General features: G+C 42.2%; 2 protein-coding genes, 1 long non-coding RNA gene and 1 pseudogene across 9 annotated transcripts in view; 2 read left to right on the top strand and 2 right to left on the bottom strand.

The window, feature by feature from the left end:
- Positions 1 to 910: 910 nt before the first annotated feature.
- LOC139536884 (helicase POLQ-like) lies at positions 911 to 10,089 on the bottom strand (annotated as a pseudogene).
- Positions 10,090 to 14,131: 4,042 nt separating this feature from the next.
- LOC139536924 (uncharacterized) lies at positions 14,132 to 16,411 on the top strand. 2 transcript variants are annotated; one of them, XR_011667426.1, is made up of 3 exons: positions 14,642 to 15,358; positions 15,625 to 16,011; positions 16,273 to 16,411. It is a non-coding gene; the product is annotated as an uncharacterized lncRNA (long non-coding RNA). The 2 variants fall into 2 exon arrangements; XR_011667425.1 differs by having other exon boundaries at positions 14,132 to 16,011.
- Positions 16,412 to 16,482: 71 nt separating this feature from the next.
- On the bottom strand, positions 16,483 to 20,212 carry LOC139536920 (BRCA1-A complex subunit Abraxas 1). Its single transcript, XM_071337648.1, has 9 exons — positions 19,735 to 20,212; positions 19,484 to 19,574; positions 19,367 to 19,403; positions 19,159 to 19,225; positions 18,781 to 18,977; positions 17,676 to 17,795; positions 17,484 to 17,568; positions 17,263 to 17,371; positions 16,483 to 17,179 (listed from the first exon to the last, which is right to left on the bottom strand). The coding sequence occupies exons 1-9, from the start codon at positions 19,819 to 19,821 to the stop codon at positions 16,758 to 16,760; spliced, it is 1,215 nt and encodes a 404-aa protein (XP_071193749.1). The 5' UTR covers positions 19,822 to 20,212; the 3' UTR covers positions 16,483 to 16,757.
- Positions 20,213 to 21,296: 1,084 nt separating this feature from the next.
- The window catches only part of LOC139536893 (glycerol-3-phosphate acyltransferase 3-like), a 47,278-nt gene continuing 44,058 nt past the window's right edge, over positions 21,297 to 24,516 (top strand). For 4 of the 6 annotated variants that reach the window (XR_011667423.1, XR_011667424.1, XM_071337627.1 and 1 more), the window contains exons 1-4: positions 21,297 to 21,417; positions 21,699 to 21,897; positions 22,286 to 22,358; positions 24,122 to 24,416. Coding sequence is in view for 4 of the 6 variants with exons in the window: in XM_071337627.1 (XP_071193728.1) it covers positions 21,730 to 21,897; positions 22,286 to 22,358; positions 24,122 to 24,416 (536 nt within the window). In the remaining 2 variants the exon portion in view is untranslated. The remainder of the gene's footprint in view (positions 21,418 to 21,698; positions 21,898 to 22,285; positions 22,359 to 24,121; positions 24,417 to 24,516) is intronic. The other 2 variants (XM_071337618.1, XM_071337609.1) reach the window with 2 other exon arrangements.

Raw genomic sequence — 24,516 nt, 5'->3', positions numbered from 1 at the left:
TATAACTCACATTTCTCTGAATTTGGTCAGGTCGCCCAAAAAGTTACATACTGCAGCGTTAACAGAAAACGGTGAATGCAAAAGTGCAAAGTGGCTGTTTTCCAACTGGCCTATTTAGCATTCTCTTTTCATTTTCAAAGTGTATGCAAATATTGATTACTGGAGGTGTACACCAGGAGAGAAAAACAACACCACCATGCAGTGACGCATCCTAGCCATGCCACACGCTCTGTGCATTGATTTTAGACAGGGTTTGAACCTGGTGTCTTGTAAATCAGAACATATTAACCTGCTAAGCCAAAGCCTAGGCAATTTAGCTTGGGGAGCCAATGAAATTTGTCTGGTCTCAGGCAATTACATGTGCGTGTCATCGGAACCTGCAAGTAAGTAGGGGCGATCTCAATACACTGTAGGCTGCCTACTTTCCTATAAGGGAGCACTATTAATGCCCCGGGTGAAGCGGATTAACTCTGTTGCATTCGTTTTAGAATCAAGATGCTTCCCAGACGTGGTGCCCGCTTTAGCCAACGGCAGTCGGCTCAAAACAAAAGTGACGTAGGTTAAGCACGTGGAGTAATGAGTAGAATTCTGTGTTTACATGAAAAAGTGATTGCTTTTGTTAAAAAGCTTTTATCTTCATTTCCAATGAAAACTAGCACTAGAAGAACTCCCTATATGTCCGACTACTCACTGATCTTGGGTCAAGCACGTGGGAGCCTGTCGATAAATTATGGCAACGCTGTAATAGAATGTAATATTTCCCATCCCATCACTGGTGATCATTGATCACTGAGCTTGAATTCTTTCATGGTTTTGATGCACTGTTTCACATGAGCATCTTATTCATCTCTATGGGATGGAATTATTACTCTATTTTGAAGAAATCTACCACATTATCACAAAAAAATAGAGATTCACATTATGTTTTAATAGCACTCCGATAAACAATATGTTACACCAAACAATATTAACACACCAGGCCAAAAAAAAGTAATGTTTACTAAATAAATCCACCCCAGCAACATATTTACAAAGAGGGGAGATCAAGAGGCATCATTAACAAGTCATCCACCTCCTCCTGAAGTGCATCAGCTTTCTCATTCAGCAGCATCTGAAACAAAGGAAGACCACAAAAAAGGACAATGATTATAGAGTAAATGCTCAACACGTCTCATCACAATCCCATTTTCTACGATATTCAATGTTTTTATTTATTCTGTATGGATTTAGGATGTAAACAGCGCAATTGTGTGTGTGTGTGCGTGCTAAGCATTTGACAACAGTCATACTTTTGCAGAAGCAACAATCTGATTGGCTTGTTTCTTGAAGAGGTTCTCCAAAGTCTTGACAAGAACGTTTGGGTCAGCATTGGCCAGATGAGCAAGTGTCTTATATCCAGCATTGTACAGCTGCTTGGCTCTTCCCTGTCAAAAGCAGATAAATGGTTACAGCATGCAAAAATACTACTGGAACAATGCCTGAATAACTTGGCTAGGACAATTGCTCTTATAACTGGATACCTAAGATGTGGATATGTTTTTGTGGGCCTTTTGTTGACAGGTAAGTAGGACATTGTCACCATTTTGAGGATGGTATAATGCCAATAAAATGAATAGAGATTTTTTTTAAAGTCTGACCTCCATGACTCCCGCTACCTCCATGAGAGGGATGAGCTCGGCCTGGACACAGTAGGTCAGCCTGCGGGTCAGCTCAGTCAGGAGAGCATTGAAGGGCCAGAACTCCTCCAGCTCCTGATAAACAGAGAGAGGACACAGTGAGATCAGTGGGGTCAAAATGGAAGGCAAAGAGCAGACAAAACTTAAGAGCTATTCTTAGTACTGAGAAGTGTTTGCAGTAACCCCAAGCCCTGTTACACTGAAGTGAAATCTCAATGTTCTTATGATAATCATGCATACGATATGGATCCATTTTCAGAGTGCCTCTATGAAACACTGACACGAGGGACAAATATAGTTATATTTAGCTTGCCTGGTCCCAAATGTCATTAACTGAGTATACCAAACATCAGAATGGCGCCAGAGGGCATGACTGCCGTTTTACAGGCTCCTAACCAATTGTGCTATTTTGCCTGTTTTTTTCGTGTTGTTTGTAACTTATTTTGTATATAAATGTTTCTGCCACCGTCTCTTATGACCGAAAAGAGCTTCTGGATATCAGAACAGCGACTACTCGCATCGAACTGGAGAAAGATTGTTTCTTTAATGAGTCAGACGTGAAGGATTTACTGCTGATACCAGACCAGGCCCAAATTCATTGTTCGCAAAAAGAAGAGACGCCGATACAGGGGACGCAGATCCGGGTGCTTTGTGAGAATTTGGCGGCAAGTGGGTAATCCGCCTCTACCACCTGTCCTATTGGCCGCAGTGCAAATATTGGAGAATAAACAGGAGGAGCACCGTTCGAGACTATCCTACCAAAAGGACATTTCACCGAGTTGTGGCTGAATGACGACGTAGATAATCTACAGTTGGATGGGTTTTCTGTGCATCGGCAAGACAGAACAGCTACCTCCGGTAAGACAAGGGGTGGTGGTCTGTCTATTTGTCAATAACAGTTGGTGCGCAAAATCTAATATTAAAAGACGTCAAGGTTTTGCTTGCCTGAGGTAAGATTATCTCATGAAAAGCTGTAGACCACACTAAATACCAAGAGAGTTCATCTAGATTTTTCGTAGCTGTCCATTTACCATCAAACCAATGCTGGCACTAAGACTGCATTCAACAAGATGCAAGCACGCCGACGAACCATCAAATAGGCAAAGCGTCAATACAGGACTAAGATTGAATCCTACAACACCGAGTCTGACGCTCATCGGATGTGGCAGGGCTTGCAAACTAAAAAAAACTCAGCACTGTCAACTGTGTTTATTTTCAGCAAACTTAATGTGTAAATATTTGTATGAACATAACAAGATTCAACAACTGAGACATAAACTGAACAAGTTCCACAGACATGTGACTAACAGAAATGGATTAATGTGTCCCTGAACAAAGGGGGGGGTCAAAATCAAAAGTAACACTCAGTATTGGTGTGGCCACCAGCTGCATTAAGTACTGCACCAGATTTGCCAGTTCTTGCTGTGAGATGTTACCCCACTCTTCCATCAAGGCACCTGCAAGTTCCCGGACATTTCTGGGTGGGGAATGGCCCTAGCCCTCATCTTCCGATCCGAAAGGTCCCAGACGTGCTCAATGGGATTGAGATCCGGGCTCTTCGCTGGCCATGGCAGGCCACTGACATTCCTGTCTTGCAGGAAATCACGCACAGGACGAGCAGTATGGCTGGTGGCATTGTCATGCTGGAGGGTCATGTCAGGATGAGCCTGCAGGAAGGGTACCACATGAGGGAGGAGGATGTCTTCCCTGTAACGCACTGTGTTGAGATTGCCTGCAATGACAACAAGCTCAGTCCGATGATGCTGTGACACACACCGCCCCAGACCATGACGGCCCTCCACCTCCAAATCGATCCCACTCCAGAGTACAGGCCTCGGTATAACGCTCATTCCTTCGACGATAAACACGAATCCGACCATCACCCCTGGTGAGACAAAACCGTGACTCGTCAGTGAAGAGCACTTTTTGCCAGTCCTGTCTGGTCCAGCAACGGTGCGTTTGTGCCCATAGGCGACGTTGTTGCCGGGGATGTCTGGTGAGGACCTGCCTTACAACAGGCCTACAAGCCCTGAGTCCAGCCTCTCTCAGCCTATTGCGGACAGTCTGAGCACTGATGGAGGGATTGTGCGTTCCTGGTGTAACTCGGGCAGTTGTTGTTGCCATCATGTACCTGTCCCGCAGGTGTGATGTTCAGATGTACCAATCCTGTGCAGGTGTTGTTACACGTGGTCTGCCACTGCGAGGACGATCAGCTGTCCGTCCTGTCTACCTGTAGCGCTGTCTTAGGCGTCTCACAGTACGGACATTGCAATGTATTGCCCTGGCCACATCTGAAGTCCTCATGCCTCCTTGCAGCATGCCTAAGGCACGTTCACGTAGATGAGCAAGGACCATGGGCATCTTTCTTTTGGTGTTTTTCAGAGTCAGTAGAAAGGCCTCTTTAGTGTCCTAAGTTTTCATAACTGTGACCTTAATTGCATACCGTCTGTAAGCTGTTAGTGTCTTAACGACAGTTCCACAGGTGCATGTTCATTAATTGTTTAAGGTTCATTGAACAAGATTTGGAAACAGTGTTTAAACCCTTTACAATGAACATATGTGAAGTTATTTGGATTTTTATGAATTATCATTGAAAGGCAGGGTCCTGAAAAAAGGGACGTTACTTTTTTTGCTGAGTTTATTACAGACTACAAAAGGAAGCCCAGCTGCGAGCTGCTCAGTGACACGAATCTACCAGACGAGCTAAATTGCTTCTATGCACGCTTCGATGCAAGCAAAACTGAAGCATGCATTAGAGCACCAGCTGTTCCGGACGAATGTGTGCACTATTGGTTAGAGCCTGTAAGTAAGCATTTCACTGTAAGGTCCTGTTGTACTCGGCACACGTGACAAATAAACTTTGATTTGATTTCTCACATGGAATAGCCTTCATTTCTAAGAACAAGAATAGACTGACAAGTTTCAGAAGAAAGTCCTTGGTTTCTGGCCATTTTGAGCCAGTAATCGAACCCACAAATGCTGACTCTCCAGATACTCAACTAGTCTAAAGAAGGCCAGTTTTATTTCTTCTTTAAAATCAGAACAGTTTTCAGCTGTACTCGCAATTGCAAAAGGGTTTTCTAATGATCAATTACCTTTAAAAATTATAAACTTGGATTAGCTAACACAACGTGCCATTGGAACACAGGAGTGATGGTTGCTGATAATGGACCTCTGTACGCCTATGTAGATATTCCATAATCTGGAAATCTGCCGTTTCCAGCTTCAATAGTCATTTACAACATTAACAATGTCTACACTGTATTTCTGATACATTTTATGTTATTTTAATGGACAAAAAAAATGCTTTTCTTTCAAAAATAAGGACATTTCTAAGTGACCCCACACTTTTGAACGGTAGTGTATATATTATTATAAATAAAGAATTAAGAAGCACATAAAGGCTCTAACCTGTCTGAAGTAGATCATCCAATCAGGCTTGCACTGGGAGACCATGTCATAGGGTGTTACCAGGTAGACCAGGTGGAGGAAACTATCCAGCATCAGGCTCTCCAGGCCTTTAGACAGGTCTCTATACAGGACCCCAGAGTAGGTCAGATCCACTGAGCCTGAGGAGGAGAGGGCAGACACACTTAAGACTGTAGGATTGATTCATAGAAAAAACATGTCTCTGTAACAGGATTGAAATGGATTCCTAAGCATGAAACACACCGAGAAGCTCACTGTCAATAGACTGGTGATAGGTACTTATCACACTGGGAGGCCGTTCCTTCTCTCGCTAAAACAAAAGCGGTACCTGCTGCTTGCCGAGTGAAGAAAATATAATTTCTACTTGTACAGTCGCAATGCTCGTCAGTGGCCAACAACTTGACTTTGAGCTAAAACAAGAGCATGAACCCCCACGTGTGGGAGCAAATAGCAGTGACAACAAAAAGGAAAAAGAGGGCATTTTCTCCATATATCCATGGATGAGCAAGTCACACTTCATATGCGATGTAGGCTATGGGATGGTAGCTAGCTAAATGCACAGACGCAATGCATGCAACACTAAATACTTCCTCCAAGCTAGCTAACCAATGTAGCTTGTATTGATATTATAATTATTTAAAAACAGCTGTGGCCATCTGGCTAGTATCAACAAGGGCTTTCTACAAAATAGCAAGATTAGCACAGCTAGCTAGCTAGCTAACAATGTCCTGGTATGGGAATAGAAATGGAATTAACACCAGCTCTGGAGTGTTTGAGAGTAGTTCACCTTTGTAAGTAGCTCTTCCTAGCTTGGTGACCTGCAGAGTCCTATCCTGTGGCTCTGTGGACACAGTGACAAGGCCTTTCTCTTTCAACAGCTCAACACACTCCTGTGTCACCTCCCACAGGCTCCTCTCCAAGCACACCTGTTTCTTCTGGACAGACAACAACGTACCATCCATGAAGTCTATGACCTGCTCTAAGCTGTTCGTGATCTGAAGGGAGACAAAGAAAAAAAACACAAAAACCATATAATCAATTCATTAATTAAGACCAAGTTCTTTGCTAAAAAGATACATTTAAAAAGGAAACTGGATTTTTCTGGAATTCACTTATGGATATTCTTCAAGAAGTGCACACATTTAATCCAATGACTGATAGGATGAGACTCAGAACACCCTTTCCGTTATCATGCATTAGGTTGCTTTTACAGATCTCCATTGGTGCGGACACAACCTTTTTGACCTGAAAATATAAAAAGGTGGACAGGAACAATGCATTAGATGAGTCTGTCAGAACGTGCAAACATAAGGACCTGATGTAGTACTACATGCACATGTTTACAGTTGTTGCTCTTTACCATGACTTTGTCCTTGTCCTGTAGGATGAGGATGCTCTCTCCGTGAGTGTCTATCCCGGCCCGTCTAGCCCTCCCCACCATCTGCTTGTACTGGCTCCTCTTCAGGAAGTCTACTGCCATGTATGGAGAACGCAGAATCACCCTGGTTCAAACACACAATGATGGATCCAATTAAGTCTATAAGAACTGTCATTATCTAACACAGAGATGCAACTTATGTTATGACATGTCGCATGTGAGAACAGCTGTTCCTAGTAGCCTTAGTAGCAATAAAGTAGTCTGAGACAGGTTAGCTTCTTTGCTTTGGCTTACCTCCGAGTAGGTAGGTTGATCCCTGCAGCCAGTGTGGAGGGGCAGGTGAGGAGACAGAGAACCCCAGCAGAGTAAGCCTCTTTCACCAGCTTCCTCTCCTCACTGGTCAACCCACTGTGGTGATAGGCTAGGCCGTACGGCACTGTCTTCTTGAGCACCGGACACAGGGAGCCGTTCCCACTGCTCCTTAGCTCCCCCAGCAACACAGCCTTCTCTGCCTGCTTGCACTGGATAATGTCCCTGGAGAATTGAAGAAGAAGTGGCATGTTGGATCAATCACAATCTACACAATCACAGCCACTGGACAGGCTTACCATTATTTGGAATACAGAGAGGAGGGATACAAAGATATGTCTCTTACTTTTTCAGGTATTTGCAGATCATCTCAGCCATGTTCTCACAATTTTTCTTGGTGGGACAGAAGACAATGCACGACTGGCTTGGAATGACCTCAGTTACCAAGGCAACAATATGATCCTGATCGATCTTCTGCATTGCACTGGAGTACTGGAAAACAGAAGGATTAGTCAGGTGTTAAGACTTCAAATACAATGTGTCAGCCTTCAACAGCCGACTGCCTGGTACTAGAGACAAGTATATATTTCATTACAAACCGGGTAGTTAGAGCCCTGAATGATGATTGGCTGAAAGCCGAGGTATATCAGACCGTATACAACGGGTAAGACAAAGCATTTATTTTTACTGCTCTAATTATGTTTGTAACCAGTTTATAATAGAAATAAGGCACCTCGGTGTTTGTGGTATATTACCAATATACCACGGCTAAGGGCTGTATCCAGGCACTCCGTGTCATAAGAACAGCCATTAGCCGTAGTATATTGGCCATATACCACACCCCCCTCAGGCCATATAAAATATGACTCTTCAAAATAAAATGGATGAACATACCTTAAGGTTTAGGAGCCGAGAGAACCTGAAGCAATCCTCTTTTGGGTCCACCTCATATATGCTGTCCTTCAGTTTAACATACTCCTTCAGCTCGACCTGAAACATAAACACCATGGCTATCAGTGGCCTACAATCATAGAGACAAAGCAGTGCACAACCCGCAGTCTAACTTGTATCCATTTTAAGTAAGGTTTCAAATAATATATATGTTGGTGATTTTCATGTTGCATGTAGACTCTCACAAACAAGAAGTAGGCATACCACAGAGGATAAAATGGCATTGCGTATATCAAGCCTATGGTTAGGAAATTACAAACTGGTCTGAAGTCATTAGTTTAGTTATCTGCGCTCAGAAACCCCTGAAGATCTTGGATATTGCCCAGAGTAGCACTCATTCCAATGATCTGAGTTGACTCTGTGTAAAGAGAAAACACATTTTTCAAAAGATCTCCAATCTCCATGAACATGATAAGAGTAAGAATAGCAGTCACAATTACTGCTGACATAGAGCACTTTGGCTAGTCATCTCAATGATAGCTCCTCTGCTACCATCACCCAACATGTGGAGCTAATAAAAACAGAAATAATTAGACACTACTGTACAATATAATTGATTGCATCAAATACACAATGCATCAGAGGATTCATTTTTTTGTGTTTAGTGAGTGGCTATTCTATATTTGCCAATGTCTTAGATGTTTATGTAATAAGATATTTGCATACCTCGTCAACAACCACCAGCCCCACATTGTCCAGTCTGTTGGCCTCTATGAGGGAGTTGACCAGGCTGTGGGCCTTCTCAATGGTGGCGATGTACAGGGACCTCTTTCCCCTTCTCTTCACTGTAGGGAACCTGCCCTTACTGCCAGCATACTCCTCCACCATGAAGTCCAGCTCCAGGCCAAAACTGGCCAACCCCCGAACCTTGAAATGCATGCAATACAGCGCTCAGATTTTCCATTGACATGAGTTTTGTGACAATTTCCTAACTCAAATGTGACCTTGAATACTAAAATGTTGGATTATAATCCCTGTGTAGCTGGATGAAATGGGAATTATAGATAATTTGTAAACATAATATAATGACCACAATACCTTCTCCTGCACTAGAGATATGTATTGCAGAATGAAAATGGCATCCCTCTTTCTGCATAGAAGCTCTTTGAGGATGAGAATCTCAGCCACCAGAGTTTTCCCACCTCTGGTGGGCAGAGAGTAGATGAGGTTTCTCCTCTGCTGAACTGAGTCCAGGTTGACAGTTCTTCTGCCATTCTGAAATAGAAGAGAGCATTGATTATGATCCTCTGTAATATGAAGCAGGGCAAGAAATCCAATTACTCAAGACAACCACACACTTTTAAAACATGGTAAAACATGGTAAAATTGACACAGAACTATAGTGAGGACATGCAATTAGACAGGGAAAAGGGGTAGAAAGCTATTCACCATATAAATCTTTGATTCCTTTGAGATTACATATCAGCGCCTTCACTTTGGTGGGAAGACCGAAGAAAGGCCCAAGGTCCATTTTCTCCATGGAGACAGATTCCATAGCCTGCATGGCAACACTGATCTCCTCTGTAACTATGGCCTCCTTCTGCATTGCAGTCCGTGAGACACTAGAAAGAGCTGCTGCATTAACCAGCATGGCTCTCTTCAGATGATCTGACATGCTCTTCCTCGCCTTGGGGACCACACCTGCATTGTGCCTCTCATTTCCATCTTCAGTGCTGACAGACTCAGGACGTCTCGTAGGCATGGACGTTTTGTCCCCATCTGGACAGCAGATCCGCTCTGCTGTTTGGAGAGTCCTGTTGAAAGGCGAGCTGTGAGCTTTGCATGTCTCTGAAAAAGTCATTACTGAAGCACTTCAGGATTGAGTCTGTCATTGAGTCATCACGTGATTTTTTCAGATAGTTGTCGGTTGAAGACTTCAGTGAGGTGAAGTCAGGGTTCTCATGCTGCAGAACCACAGGGTATTGGTAGCTGGTTGCATGGTCAATGTCATACCATCTCATGTTCTGCTCCTCTCTATCCAGCTTGGCCAGGAAAGAACTGTCACCTACAATGCTGTCATAGTCCCCAAATAAATCCTCAGTGTCACTACAGTACTGCAAAAGAAATGTAAAACTGTTAATACATGTGTAACGCATTACTAGACAATATATGATCAGACCACAAACAGTGTACTGTACGGTTGTTATGTTAGCTACCCACCTCACTGAACTTTGCATCCATAGATTGGTCCATAGCCCTGGGATGCTCCATTTCGCCTGTGCTGTTGTCAGGATATTGTCGTCCAGAAGCACTGGGTCTTTTCCTTACGGGCGTGAGATGACTTCTGAGCCCATCTCTGGACCTCTTCCTCGAGGACACTCGTTTTACTTTGATCTCGGCACTCATTGTCAAACCTGACTCTGTCTGACACCTAGCCTAAGCATACCAGTCATGTTGGCATGCTAGTTAATTAAGTAACGTTGCATTCAATACAAGCATGGTGGCTGACAGGTTGAGCTCCCCAATTACTTGGTAAATTAGTCAACTTGGGTGAGTGAGTTAACAAACTAGCTTTAAAAAATGTTTTACTAGCTAACGTTGATTAACGTTAGATAACGAAATGTTAGCCAGAAAACTCTACGTCTTTCGTTACTTTACGTTAACTGAACGTAACTAAATTAATTTGTTAGACATGGTTAAAGCTTAGCTTACTACCAAACGACTCAAAAAAGTACTGTATATACAGAGGAGAACTTATTTCAATTAGTTAAATGGCTACGGTACAGAGAATGCAATTGTAAACGGTTAGTGCTATCAGGGATCCTTGGGGCGTCCATACCCGATTTTTAAACCCTATTCTACCCCAACCCGAAACCCTTACCTTAACCGTTTTAAATGTCAACTTCAATTGGGTGACGTTAGAGTTGGATCCGTTTAGATTTGTCTAATGCTTTACTAGTAAACATGAGTTTATTTAACGGATTAGCCCATCAGAGACGAGTAAATATATAAATCTAACTTCAAATTGAGTCCAGTGGAGTAAACAGACTGTATTTATTCCGACCTATTTTTTTTATTTTTTATTTTATTTATTTATTTATTTTATTTAACCTTTATTTAACCAGGTAGGCAAATTGAGAACACGTTCTCATTTACAATTGCGACCTGGCCAAGATAAAGCAAAGCAGTTCGACACATACAACAACACATAGTTACACATGGAGTAAAACAAACATATAGTCAATAATACAGTGAAAAAAAAATAAGTCTATATACAATGTGAGCAAGTGAGGTGAGATAAGGGAGGTGAAGGCAAACAAATATATGTATAAATAAATAAAAATATAAAAGGCCATGGAGGCGAAGTGAGTACAACACAGCAAGTAAAATAAAAACTAAAAAAACAATGGAATGGTTGGTTTGCAGTGGAAGAAAGTGCAAAGTAGAGACAGAAATAATGGGGTGCAAAGGAGCAAAATAAATTAATAAATAAATACAGTAGGTAAAGAGGTAGTTGTTTGGGCTAAATTGTAGATGGGTTATGTACAGGTGCAGTAATCTATGAGCTGCTCTGACAGCTGGTGCTTAAAGCTAGTGAGGGAGATAGGTGTTTCCAGTTTCAGAGATTTTTGTAGTTCGTTCCAGTCATTGGCAGCAGAGAACTGGAAGGAGAGGCGTCCAAAGGAAGAATTGGTTTTGGGGGTGACTAGAGAGATATACCTGCTGGAGCGCGTGCTACAGGTAGGTGCTGCTATGGTGACCAGCGAGCTGAGATAAGGGGGGACTTTACCTAGCAGGGTCTTGTAGATGACCTGGAACCAGTGGGTTTGGCGACGAGTATGAAGCGAGGGCCAGCCAACGAGAGTGTACAGGTCGCAGTGGTGGGTAGTATATGGGGCTTTGGTGACAAAACGGATGGCACTGTGATAGACTGCATCCAATTTATTGAGTAGGGTTTTGGAGGCTATTTTGTAAATGACATCACCGAAGTCGAGGATTGGTAGGATGGTCAGTTTTACAAGGGTATGTTTGGCAGCATGAGTAAAGGATGCTTTGTTGCGGAATAGGAAGCCAATTCTAGATTTGACTTTGGATTGGAGATGTTTGATGTGAGTCTGGAAGGAGAGTTTACAGTCTAACCAGACACCTAGGTATTTGTAGGTGTCCACATATTCTAAGTCAGAGCCGTCCAAAGTAGTGATGTTGGACAGGCGGGCAGGAGCAGGCAGCGATCGGTTGAAGAGCATGCATTTGGTTTTACTTGTATTTAAGAGCAGTTGGAGGCCACGGAAGGAGAGTTGTATGGCATTGAAGCTCGCCTGGAGGGTTGTTAACACAGTGTCAAAAGAAGGGCCAGAAGTATACAGAATAGTGTCGTCTGCGTAGAGGTGGATCAGAGAATCACCAGCAGCAAGAGCGACATCATTGATGTAAACAGAGAAGAGAGTCGGTCCAAGAATTGAACCCTGTGGCACCCCCATAGAGACTGCCAGAGGCCCGGACAACAGACCCTCCGATTTGACACACTGAACTCGATCAGAGAAGTAGTTGGTGAACCAGGCGAGGCAATCATTAGAGAAACCAAGGCTGTCGAGTCTGCCAATGAGGATGTGGTGATTGACAGAGTCAAAGGCCTTGGCCAGGTCAATGAATACGGCTGCACAGTATTGTTTCCTATCGATGGCGGTTACGATATCGTTTATGACCTTGAGCGTGGCTGAGGTGCACCCATGACCAGCTCTGAAACCAGATTGCATTGCGGAGAAGGTGTGGTGGGATTCGAAATGGTCGGTAATCTGTTTGTTGACTTGGCTTTCGAAGACCTTAGAAAGGCAGGGTAGGATAGATATAGGTCTGTAGCAGTTAGGGTCAAGGGTGTCCCCCCCTTTGAAGAGGGGGATAACCGCAGCTGCTTTCCAATCTTTGGGGATCTCAGACGACACGAAAGAGAGGTTGAAGAGGCTAGTAATAGGGGTGGCAACAATTTCAGCAGATAGTTTTAGAAAGAAAGGGTCCAGATTATCTAGCCCGGCTGATTTGTAAGGGTCCAGATTTTGCAGCTCATTTAGAACATCAGCTGACTGTATTTGGGAGAAAGAGAAATGGGGAAGGCTTGGGCGAGTAGCAGAGGGGAGGGCAGTGCTGTTGTCCGGGGTAGGGGTAGCCAGGTGGAAAGCATGGCCAGCCGTAGAAAAATGCTTATTGAAATTCTCAATTATAGTGGATTTGTCGGTGGTGACAGTGTTTCCTATCTTCAGAGCGGTTGGAAGCTGGGAGGAGGTGTTCTTATTCTCCATGGACTTTACGGTGTCCCAGAACTTTTTTGAATTTGTGTTGCAGGAAGCAAATTTCTGCTTGAAAAAGCTAGCCTTGGCTGTTCTAACTGCCTGTGTATATTGGTTTCTGGCTTCCCTGAAAAGTTGCATATCACGGGTGCTGTTCGATGCTAATGCAGAACGCCATAGGATGTTTTTCTGTTGGTTAAGGGCAGTCAGGTCAGGAGAGAACCAAGGGCTATATCTGTTCCTGGTTCTAAATTTCTTGAATGGGGCATGCTTATTCAAGATGGTGAGGAAGGCATTTAAAAAAAATGACCAGGCATCCTCTACTGACGGGATGAGATCAATATCCTTCCAGGATACCCCGGCCAGGTCGATTAGAAAGGCCTGCTCGCTGAAGTGTTTCAGGGAGCGTTTGACAGTGATGAGTGGAGGTCGTTTGACCGCTGACCCATTACGGATGCAGGCAATGAGGCAGTGATCGCTGAGATCTTGGTTGAAAACAGCAGAGGTGTATTTGGAGGGCAAGTTTGTTAGGATGATATCTATGAGGGTACCCGTGTTTACGGAATTGGGGTGGTACCTGGTAGGTTCATTGATAATTTGTGTGAGATTGAGGGCATCAAGCTTAGATTGTAGGGTGGCTGGGGTGTTGAGCATGTTCAAATTTAGGTCGCCTAGCAGCACGAGCTCTGAAGATAGATGGGGGGCAATCAGTTCACATATAGTGTCCAGAGCACAGCTGGGGGCAGAGGGTGGTCTATAGCAGGCGGCAACGGTGAGAGACTTGTTTTTAGAGAGGTGGATTTTTAAAAGTAGAAGTTCAAATTGTTTGGGAACAGACCTGGATAGTATAACAGAACTCTGCAGGCAGTCTTTGCAGTAGATTGCAACACCGCCCCCTTTGGCCGTTCTATCTTGTCTGAAAATCTTGTAATTGGGGATGAAAATGTCTGAATTTTTGGTGGTCTTTCTAAGCCAGGATTCAGACACGGCTAAAACATCCGGGTTGGCAGAGTGTGCTAAAGCAGTGAACAAAACAAACTTAGGGAGGAGGCTTCTAATGTTAACATGCATGAAGCCAAGGCTATTACGGTTACAGAAGTCATCAAAAGAGAGCGCCTGGGGAATAGGAGTGGAGCCAGGTACTGCAGGGCTTGGATTCACCTCTACATCACCAGAGGAACAGAGGAGGAGGAGGAGTAGGATAAGGGTACGGCTAAAAGCTATGAGAATTGGTCGCCTAGAGCTACTAGAGCAGAGAGTAAAAGGAGGTTTCTGGGGGCGATAAAATAGTTTAAAGGAATAATGTACAGACAAAGGTATGGTAGGATGTGAATACAGTGGAGGTAAACCTAGGTATTGAGTGATGATGAGAGAGATATTGTCTCTAGAAACATCATTGAAACCAGGTGATGTCATCGCATATGTGGGTGGTGGAACTGAGAGGTTGGATATGGTATAGAGAGCAGGGCTAGAATCTCTACAGTGAAATAAGCCAATAAACACTAACCAGAACAGCAATGGACAAGGCATATTTACACATTTACTATTGACAGTGATACAATTAGTTCATATTTGCAGTAACGTATTTTAATATTTTATATTCATTATATTTGTTATAAGGAATTATTAAGATGTGTTATATGGAAATTTAACAAACTATCACTTTGAAAATCCATTCATTTTGGGAAGAACTACTGATCATGCACCAACATTTAAACTTGAACAGGATGTGACGTCAATGTTGTTTTCTTCACACAGCAGGTCAAAAATGCTCGCTGTCCGAAGCGTTCGATCTTTAATTAAACATTTCACGGCTTGGAGGCACATATAAGAATGCAGTTTTATTATTGTGTATACATTTCATGGCTAGGGATAAAAGCACAATCATACTGACGTTTGTAATGATTAAGATAACCTAGTATTAGCTAGCCAAATGGCTAACCTCTAACTGTAGCTATGCCATCCATTGTTAGCTAACGTTAACTAGCCACATGTGTCCTATAAACTAGCTAACTATCCAGCATCCTACCCGTTCACTTACAGCTACATTAGGGTCGGACATAATTCCCGTGTAGATTAAGAAACCACAGAGCCAGTGCTGTAATATTTGTGATGAGACTATTCGGAGTACAACGCATTTGTCATCCCTGGATTGATGTACATTTCCGAACCATATATTTTGCCAGTTCCGCGGTGTCTTAATCTATACAGGAATGCTGTCCGACCCTATGTAAGCAAACGGGTCGGATCTGCTGGCCAATAAACTAGCTAGCTGGCCAGAGTAAACTCTATATTTGATGTAAGCTAACGTCCTCTTTACTTTTTTCGCAGAACAATGTCTCAGAAGTATCCCAGGCTCGTCTAATGTAGTCCAGAAGAAGGATGAAATTGTAAACGATTTAATATGCATATGTAACGTTACTATTAGCTAGCTATCCATCTAGTAAGAGTGCACAAAGAAAAACTATATGGATGGAATAATTGGGTTTCGGATGACATTTGAAAATGCAAATATAACTTGATTCTTATGTACTCTTAGTGCTCAAGGAGTGACATTCCACATGACGAACATTACTGTTTTAAACAGGATTTGATCTATGGCAACTACATTGTTGGATGGATTCACATAACTTTATGTACATGTTTATCTCCCCAGCCATTATGGATGGAGAATCCATATGAACAACCACAGAAGGGCTGCATTCTGTGACATCACAGTGGACTTCCAAGAATGTTCAGGTCTGTCAGACTACAGTACCTAATACTGTACTGATGAGCAGAGATGCAATTGAGCAATGTTTAATTATAAAATGCATACATTTCCTCAACTTCTTTCCAATAGCTGCTGTCCCTGTTTATAAACCGCCACACAGGAAGAATTTACAGTAGGCACGTAACATGTGAGAACTTGGTCAGATAAAGCTAAACATGTTCATATCACATCACCAGGCTGTCATGTCATATTAACAAGGTGTTTATTCCTTTCCAGGTCTGTGGTAAGAAACAGAGGGAGATTTCCAAAGCCATAAAGCTCATTCTATGGGTAAGTCATCAAATCACTAATTTTATTGACTGGTCTTGGGACAGAATATCATATGATCCAATACTCTTGGGTGAGCAGCATTAAGCCTTGAGGTTGCTCTGTGATAGATGGTGCATTGACATTTACAAAGAGAAACTATCACAACTTACCAGAGGGTACTGATGACATTGTGTGCTACAGACCTGTCTATGGCTCAAAATGACCATGTTTTGATCATTTAGGCCTTTTTGTAATAAATACTGATAATATTTTCCTCCGCAGGATTCATGTCTGGACCCACATTATGAAAGATCCAAACACTTTCGACAACCAGCACTTGGAGTAACTGTCAGCCTTTATTGGGGAACTAGTGTAGGATAGATACTGTAATAATTGTATTAAAATAATTCTTAATGTGGAATATTGCTTGTTAATCTAGTCTTTGAGCTGCTATGCTTGGGTTGAGCCATGAAACCAATAATCGTAACTCACTACACGTGAAAATAATTTAATGCAATTATGTACAAGTTCAATAACAGCTTGAATATAAAAAAAATTGTTGATAAACACTAAAGTTATTATAATCAAGAATTTGGACAGTCACTTCTAAATAAAACATGTTGCCCCTAAAAATAAGCTAAGTAGTGAAGGCATCCCTGCAAACATATCAAGTTTTCAGTTATTGATAGAGGACTGTTACAGGGGAATGTCACAGAATTTCCTATAATCCATAAACAGTGACCATTCTTGAGTGGTCCATTGGGTCCTCAGAAGACCGGGGAGTTGGATACATCTAAATTATTTCCGTTCTGATTGGGTGGGATCAAATCCTCCTCGGTCTCTGACCCACTGACTGACAAAGACTCCTCAGTCTCCTCCAGCATGCCTTTCCTCCTCTTGGGCACCTCAGATGATTCACGAAGGGGACGTTTTCTCCAGGATGTACCTCCGCCTCTCCCAAGCCTCCCCTTCCTGGCTTTAGGGAGTGTATGACTCAGGATCAAAGGCAGTGTTGTGGCGATGTCTATGCCATGGTCAGTCCTGCAGCAGAACTCAGGCAATGGAAACCCCTGGAAGTTTAGAGCCTGCGTTTGGAGTAGAGATTCCCCAGGAAATAGTGTTTTGATGACCTCGCAGAGCAGCACATTCTCCTGGGGCTGTGCCGGGGTGGAGGCTCCATCTGCGGAGACTGGAAACAAAAACGTAAATAAAATGTTTAATACACACGAGAATAAATCAAGACTGATTCATCAATAGAAACAAAGGTTATACTTTCTCTCAGCTCTTGTTTCCCATCATTGACCATCCTTCTTAGATCAGAAACGTCTGCAAGCAGCTTCTCGACCAATCGTTCACTCTCCTCCACTTTCTTACATGCCATCTGTGAAAAGAAATAAACAAATCCCAGGTGACACCATGTTTACCAATGGTTGTACTGTACAGTCTTTTGTACATGTTTTTTTTACATTTCTCTTGCCATCAATTCAACTTACCTTCAGTTCACCCTGCAAGGAGTTGTTCATGTCATTAATCTCATCCACCTCATGCAGAGATCCATCGGAGGAGAAGAATTTAGATCTACACAGGACAAAAAGTGTAAGACTAGTCATACAGGTACCAGACAAACACACATATTAAATTTTTCAAAGTCAATAGTGCCCAGTGCTGAGGCCCAGTAGTAGTACCTGTGTTTCCTAACAGCATGGTTGTAGTTGACTGATGAACAAGATGCAGAGAGTCTCCAGTAGTCCTGCTCTTCCAACAAACCCAGGTTGCTGACCAGGACAGGAACACTGCAATACTGACTAATAATAATAATAACATTTAAAAAAGGGATTTCTTGAAAGGTGCTTTAAATCCAAGGACTGTACAGCAAGAGTCAAAAACAAGGATAAAACTACAGTGTACAAGACATTAGGAATACCTGATGATGCCATTTTATTTGTATTTAACTAGGCAAGTAATTTAAGAACAAATTCTTATTTACAAGGAAGGCCAAACCCCCTAACCCGGACGATGCTGGGCCAATTGTGCGCAGCCCTATGTGGCTCCCGATAACGGCCGGTTGTGACAGCCTGGGAACGAACCAGGGTCTGTAGTGATGCCTCTAGCACTGCTGTGCCACCCGGGAGGCCAATAGACTGACCAGGTGAAAGCCATGATCCGTTATTGATGGCACTTATTAAATCCACTTCTATCAGTGTAGATGAAGGGGAGGAGACACGTTAAAGATGGATTTTTTTTTAGCCTTGAGACAATTGAGAAATGGATTGTGTATGTGTGCCATTCAGAGGGTGAATGGGCAAGACACAAGATTGAAGTGCCTTTGAACAGGGTATGGTAGTTGGTGCCAGTCGCAACAGTTTGAGTGTCAAGAACTGCAACACTGCTGGGTTTTCCACACAACAGTTTCCTGTGTGTATTAAGAATATTCCACCACCCAAAGGACATCCAGCCAACTATGTGAAGCATTGGAATCAACATGGGCCAGCATCTGTGGAACGCTTGACACCTTGTAGAGTCCATGCCCCGACTAATTGAGGTTGTTCCCGAGAGCAAAGGGGGTGCAACTCAATATTAGGAAGGTGTTCCAAATGTTTTGTACTCGGTGTAGAATACATTTTATTTTATTTTTTAAACTGCTTAAGCTAGAGCTGAGTAAGGGCTGAGCTAAACAGAAAACCATTCTGAACAGATCGGTTTTTAGTGAAGGCAGTGATAGACTACTCACAGTGCAACACAGTTTGATTCAAAACAGTGTGAAGGCCATCAAAATGTGAATGTACTGACCTGCCATGTGATCTGTAGACTGCATACTCCAGTTTGTGAGTGGAGCCTGATGTTGTGATCTCACTGGGTGTCAGTAGCAGAAAGATCAGCTCGTGATTGGAGAGTGCTCTCTTCAGGTTCTCGTGGACTACTTGCTCTCTGAAGGTAATTTGTTGATCTGTGTTTCTCCGCTGTTTATACCAACCAATCACATTCTCCTGGATAGGAAAGTCAAATAGAAGAAAGAGGGTGAATAAAAGTGTGCTTTGTTTGCTATCAAACAAGATAGGAAAGAAACGCAAACAACTTGCCTAATGGCACAGGTTCCTTTACTTCCTGGACTTTTGCAATACCACCATCTGTGACATCAATATTACCACGCTATCTTCTTCCACTTACCTCCTTATAGTTGGATAAAATGTGCCTTATTTCATCCTGGTTCACCTCCCCTATTCTATTATAGAAGCTAAGGGAGGTGGAGAGAAATAGATTTGTTTAAGTGACATGCTTCCAGAAATAATCTATGATAGTAAGTGATATACTGTTGAAATAGTTACACACACAGCTGAATCACAATTTTAAGAAACCTTTAGTCACTGCAGTTTACCTATTGAGCTTGCGACATGATATGTGTTTCTGAATGTCTGGAACAGAAAGCAGGGTGAGACAGTCAGTACACACCAAGATTATATTATAAAATGTAGGTACACAACTGATGACTCACTTATTGTATGCTCAAACTGTATGTTGTCGATTTGAGAGTCAGTGATGTTGCTTCGCTCTTCAGCTTTGGTCTCCCCGAGAATGAGACCTTCCTGCAAAATGTTATGAGGTAACGTTACATACATGTGTACGGTCAGTTTAATAAAATAACTAGTATCTGAATGAGTAAGCTATTTGGTCAGACCTATCTGTTGTGGTGTTAGCCAACTAGCTAACGTAGCTAGTTAGCTAGCGATCTAGCCAACTACTTACCACATCAGAATCACTGTTCAAGTGCTGGAACATCAATGAACCAAGAACAAATCCGGAGACGCGAATATAAGAGTTTGAATCCTCCATGCTTCTTTTTGTCAGAAAGACAACATCAAAAGTGTTACCACACAAACATAAGGAGTAACCCAGACACGTCACAGGGGCTATAAAGCTGAAGCATCCGTTTAGAACGTTTTCTCGCCACCAAATATGGTAGTGAGAGGAAGTTCAGTCGCGGGTAGCGGGAGAGGATGTAACTAGGTGAAACTGGACTGACATTCTGCTAATTTTATCATCGATGAAACATCTGATCTCCAATACATTGTTCTGTTCCCAAAACGACAATATGTTACGAACACAGTGCACTAAGTTGAATAGACTTGACGCTTTGCCAAAGTTTTAAAAATGGCGTTGTTTAGAAGGAGTGCAATGTCGAATTGCGTTAATGCACACGCGCATTTCATAGAGAAGACGTTCCCTAACTGAAATATGCAAATATATGCCAATAGGATCTCGCTAGCTCGTGCTTAGCTTTGCCCACCTCCTTGCTTGTTCTGCCCACCATGCTTCATTTCCTTCCACTGTAAACGTCACAGATAAACTATCTCGGGTTAGTTATAAATATATTTGGTGTTACGATTGCGTAAAAACAGCGCTACCTGCAATGGCAGGCGCATCACTTTTTCTGCGCAGCTGAATATGCACGAAAGCTGAACTTTTTTCGAGCAACTCGCCAGTGCGGGGAGTGGTTTTATTATTTCCACTAGTTACCACAGCCATAAAGTCAAAATGGCTATATCGTAGAAATTCATGTAAAAAAAAAATGCTTTTGGTCTTAATTTATGGTTAGGGTTAGGCATAAGGTTAGCTGTTTGGTTAATGTTAGAGTTCGGTTTAAAATCACTTTTTTAGGAAGATACAGTGGTGTAAATTACTTAAGTAAAAACACTTGAAAGTACTACCTAAGTCGGTTTTTTTACTTTTACTTTTACATTACTACATTCCTAAATACAAGTATGCAGTTTTTACTCCATCCATTTTCCATTAAACCCAAAAGTACATTTTGAATGCTTAGCAGGACAGGACAATTGTCTAATTCACACACGTATCAACAACCCTGGTCAACCCTACTGCCTCTGATCTGGCGGACTCACTAACACAAATGCTTAGTTTGTAAATTATGTGTTGGAGAGTGCTCCTGGCTATCCGTAAATTGAAAAAAAAGAAACGTATGCCATCTGGTTTGCTTTATATAAGGAATTTGAAATGTATTTATACTTTTACTTAAGTATATTTTAGCAATGACATTTACTTTTAATACTTAAGTATATTTAAAACCAAATACTTTTAGACTTTTACGCAAGTATTATTTTACTGGGTGACTTTCAATGTTACTTGAGTTATTTTCTATTAAGGTATCTTTACTTTTACTCAAGTATGAAAATGGGGTATTTTCTTCACCACTGAGAAGATGCATTGTCTTGTAGGTGCATTGTAGAAATAGGCGCGGTTTATGACTTTGTGAATGTGGTAACTAGTGACGTCCTGGTTTTATTTTTTACAGCAGATCTTGTGCACTGTCCTGTTGCTGACTACACTGTTGGGTTGCAACCTGCAACCACTACCGCTACAGCGAGGTACAGAAGAATGGAAAACTCGCTAAAACAACGAAGAGGTCTTCAGGTTACTATTTCTCTTTAATACATTTGGAAACATTTCATGTTCTGCAGTCAAACTCGGATATGGTAGACTCAATAATGTAAGCTATTTCTAGTGGTTCTCTTCTCGGCTATTTCGGTGTTCATATCCCGTTTCAGATCCTGTTTACCTAGCTAACTTTACATAGCTAACTACCTAGCTAGGCCCAAGTCAAAAATATGAATTCAGTCTCCTCTATTATAACAACAAAATATAATGCTTATTTGGAATGAATAGCTAATAAACGTTATGTCTCTCTTCTGTAGATAACTTGAACCCTATGTGCCATACCAGTGGATGACAGATCTCTGTGAGGTAGGGATGGATGACCTGTGGAGTGTAACGACTTTGTTGCTGCAGGTGTGGTTCTCCGTGATGATTGGGCTCATCATGATACCTGCTATGTTTGGCCTCTCCCTGGGGGTCACTTCGGTCTACATTCAGATTCTGGTCAAGATATTGGAGGTAACTGCTGGAAGTTCTGGAAGAGCTCAAATTCTGAAATTTCGGGATAGCTCACTATTTCTTATTTTATTCGGAAAAATTTTATTGAAGCATAACTTCATATAGCATCTAATAAAGAACTATGTTATTCTGTTTGCGAACAGATGATTTATGAAAAGATACATATTTTTTGTATAAATGCATTAATCGGATATTAATGGATTTATATTCACTACTATATGTAGGATTTTGTGCTCTGTATACTGTATTCATGTTGCCCCCTGATCCCTTAGACCAGACGGACATAGTTAATGTTCAATGTGGGGAACGCGGGGCAGTTGGGCAAGATGCAGTATGTAGAAAGCATTGTGTGTGAGGTCAGCTGAAAATAACTCTGTTCTTTGGGCAGTGGGCCACCCTGCGGATCCAGAGAGGACACAGGGATCGACCCACTTTGCCAGTGCCTGCTCCGCTACCCAATGGTGAGTGACATTACACTCACTACCCATCGATGAATGAGTTCATGCTGAGGTCTGGAGGGACCCTGTCTGTGTAACTTATTGTGGATGACTATCAAATTGTAGCCTAATCTTTATTTTATTCGTTAACTTTTGTACTAAGCAATTGTTTTCTATTGTTCCTTCACTATGCTGAATGATACCATTTGAATCAATACTCTTTAGTTTGTATTTGCCCCTAACTGAAATGTGAATAGCCTTGTGATAATTATTAGACTAATTACACAGTAATAAGGTAATTATACATCCAGTAAGTTGAGTTGAGTTCTGATGGTCTATAGGAGAAATATTTGAATTCAGCAGAACTGCATTTCCAACATCCCATTGGAATGTGGAGTCCTTGGTTCTGCTCTTAGAGCATATTGTTCTGTAGTATGAGGGGTTGAATTCAGCTCTTATCTGGAAGGAGTAGAGTAGACCCTGTACATGTGACTGTGTGTCGGTGTGGTGGCTTATGATTGGTCAGCTTATGATTGGTCAGCTCAGCTGATGTGGGGTTGCGGAGTGGTCATCACGAGCTTCTATACCCACAATATCATAAATAAAGTCTGCCCATTTCTACAATTTATCTTCTTAAAAGTATATTTTAAAAGTAACCATAACCCTAACCTTAACCACACCGCTAACCTTACGCCTAACCCTAACCTTAAATTAAGACCAAAAAGCATTTTTTTGTAGCCAAGTTTTACTTTGTGGCTATGGAATCTGACTTTGGGGATATGGAAGCTAGTGGAAACCGTGCAGAGTGGAGCAGCCGTGTCCCACTCTGATGATGCAATAGAGGATTGCATAACTTCAGGCAGAAAACTGACTCTGTGTGTAGCTTAACCCTCAACCCATGCTGTGAAATACTGTATGCCCCCTTCATCTTCTCTTCCTGGAAATATACTGTACAACGTTTGAAAGACGTCACATCACCGTCTTCAGTGGAGCTATGTTGAGTTAAATTTGCTATTTATTAGACATGTATATCATATTCTATTTTGAACTGCCTTGAAGATTCCAGAAGATCGGATTTATACTGGGGACTTTTTGTGGTGTCTCTATAAGTTGTCTATCTGCAATCCTACCTTATGTTGTTGAATTAACACTCAATCATCTTTTGATCACAGAAACATTGGTATTCTAAATCAGGGTTGACAGGAAACTTAAAAAAGGACCGTTTTTTGTATGGAAGGACAACAAGGTAAAGTCAATGCAATGTTATTATGCAATAAGATTTAGCAAACCATTCAGCAGCAGAGATGACAAAACCCACCATGCTTTTGTCTAAAACTCTTCTTCTGTGAACATAATACTGAAGCATATATAACTGTATAATCATGACATAAGCAAATTGTTAACCAGTAAGTTATTAGAAAAGTATTCATGTTTTACTGGAACTGGGTAAAATACAGTACATCAATGCTGAGTACAGAGAAAAGGAATGCAAGCTCAGTGCTCTCAGTGGTACCTGGTACAGATAGGCTAGGCCACAACAGTCCCCCCATCGCATTCCTCATCTGCATTTCCTTCTCTGGGATCTCTTTATACCAATAGAGGAAGAGCATAGATAGATACAGTGCCTTAATTAGTAGGTGTATATTTTACTCTTTACATACAATCCTTCTTATACATCCCTCACTCTACAGGCGTATCCATCATATTTAATGTCCTACATCTGAAAATCTCTGACTATGCTACCCACTGAGTGATTTATCTGTGCTGTTCCTCTCTTCTGTTCCCAGGACTCATCCAGAGGGAGGGTGGCTCTATGGAACACGAGATGGGGGAGCTGCGTCGGTATCGTACCCAGTCCATATCGAGGGGAGAGTTTGCGCTGAGCGACTCATTCTACTTCTACAGAAAGGGCCTGGAGAGCATCGTGGATGACCAAGTGACTCAGCGCTTCTCCTCTGAGGAGCTGGTCTCCTGGAACCTCCTGACCCGCACCAACCACAACTTTCACTACATCAGCCTGCGCCTCACCGTCATCTGGGGCCTGGGCGTGATCATACGTTACTGCGTGCTTTTCCCTCTCAGGTGGGTCTGACCACACCTCCCCTTAACTCTATCCATCTCAGACCAATCAACAGTCCATTTGTTCAGTTCAGGTTCTGTCAACTGATGTGGATTTATTGGA

Source organism: Salvelinus alpinus, chromosome 1 (genome assembly GCF_045679555.1).
Source record: "Salvelinus alpinus chromosome 1, SLU_Salpinus.1, whole genome shotgun sequence".
In the NCBI taxonomy this organism is placed as follows: Eukaryota; Metazoa; Chordata; class Actinopteri; order Salmoniformes; family Salmonidae; genus Salvelinus; species Salvelinus alpinus.
This window is presented reverse-complemented; position numbering and strand designations above follow the sequence as displayed.

What these genes read in the sequence shown, in the direction of transcription:
- LOC139536920 (XM_071337648.1), bottom strand. Translation starts at nt 19,821, where the DNA reads ATGGAGGATTCAAACTCTTATATTCGCGTCTCCGGATTTGTTCTTGGT. An exon ending in TGAACAGTGATTCTGATGTG is followed by an intron (nt 19,575 to 19,734) that starts GTAAGTAGTTGG and finishes AACATTTTGCAG; the next exon opens with GAAGGTCTCATTCTCGGGGA. An exon ending in CATGCTGTTAGGAAACACAG is followed by an intron (nt 17,569 to 17,675) that starts GTACTACTACTG and finishes TGTCCTGTGTAG; the next exon opens with ATCTAAATTCTTCTCCTCCG.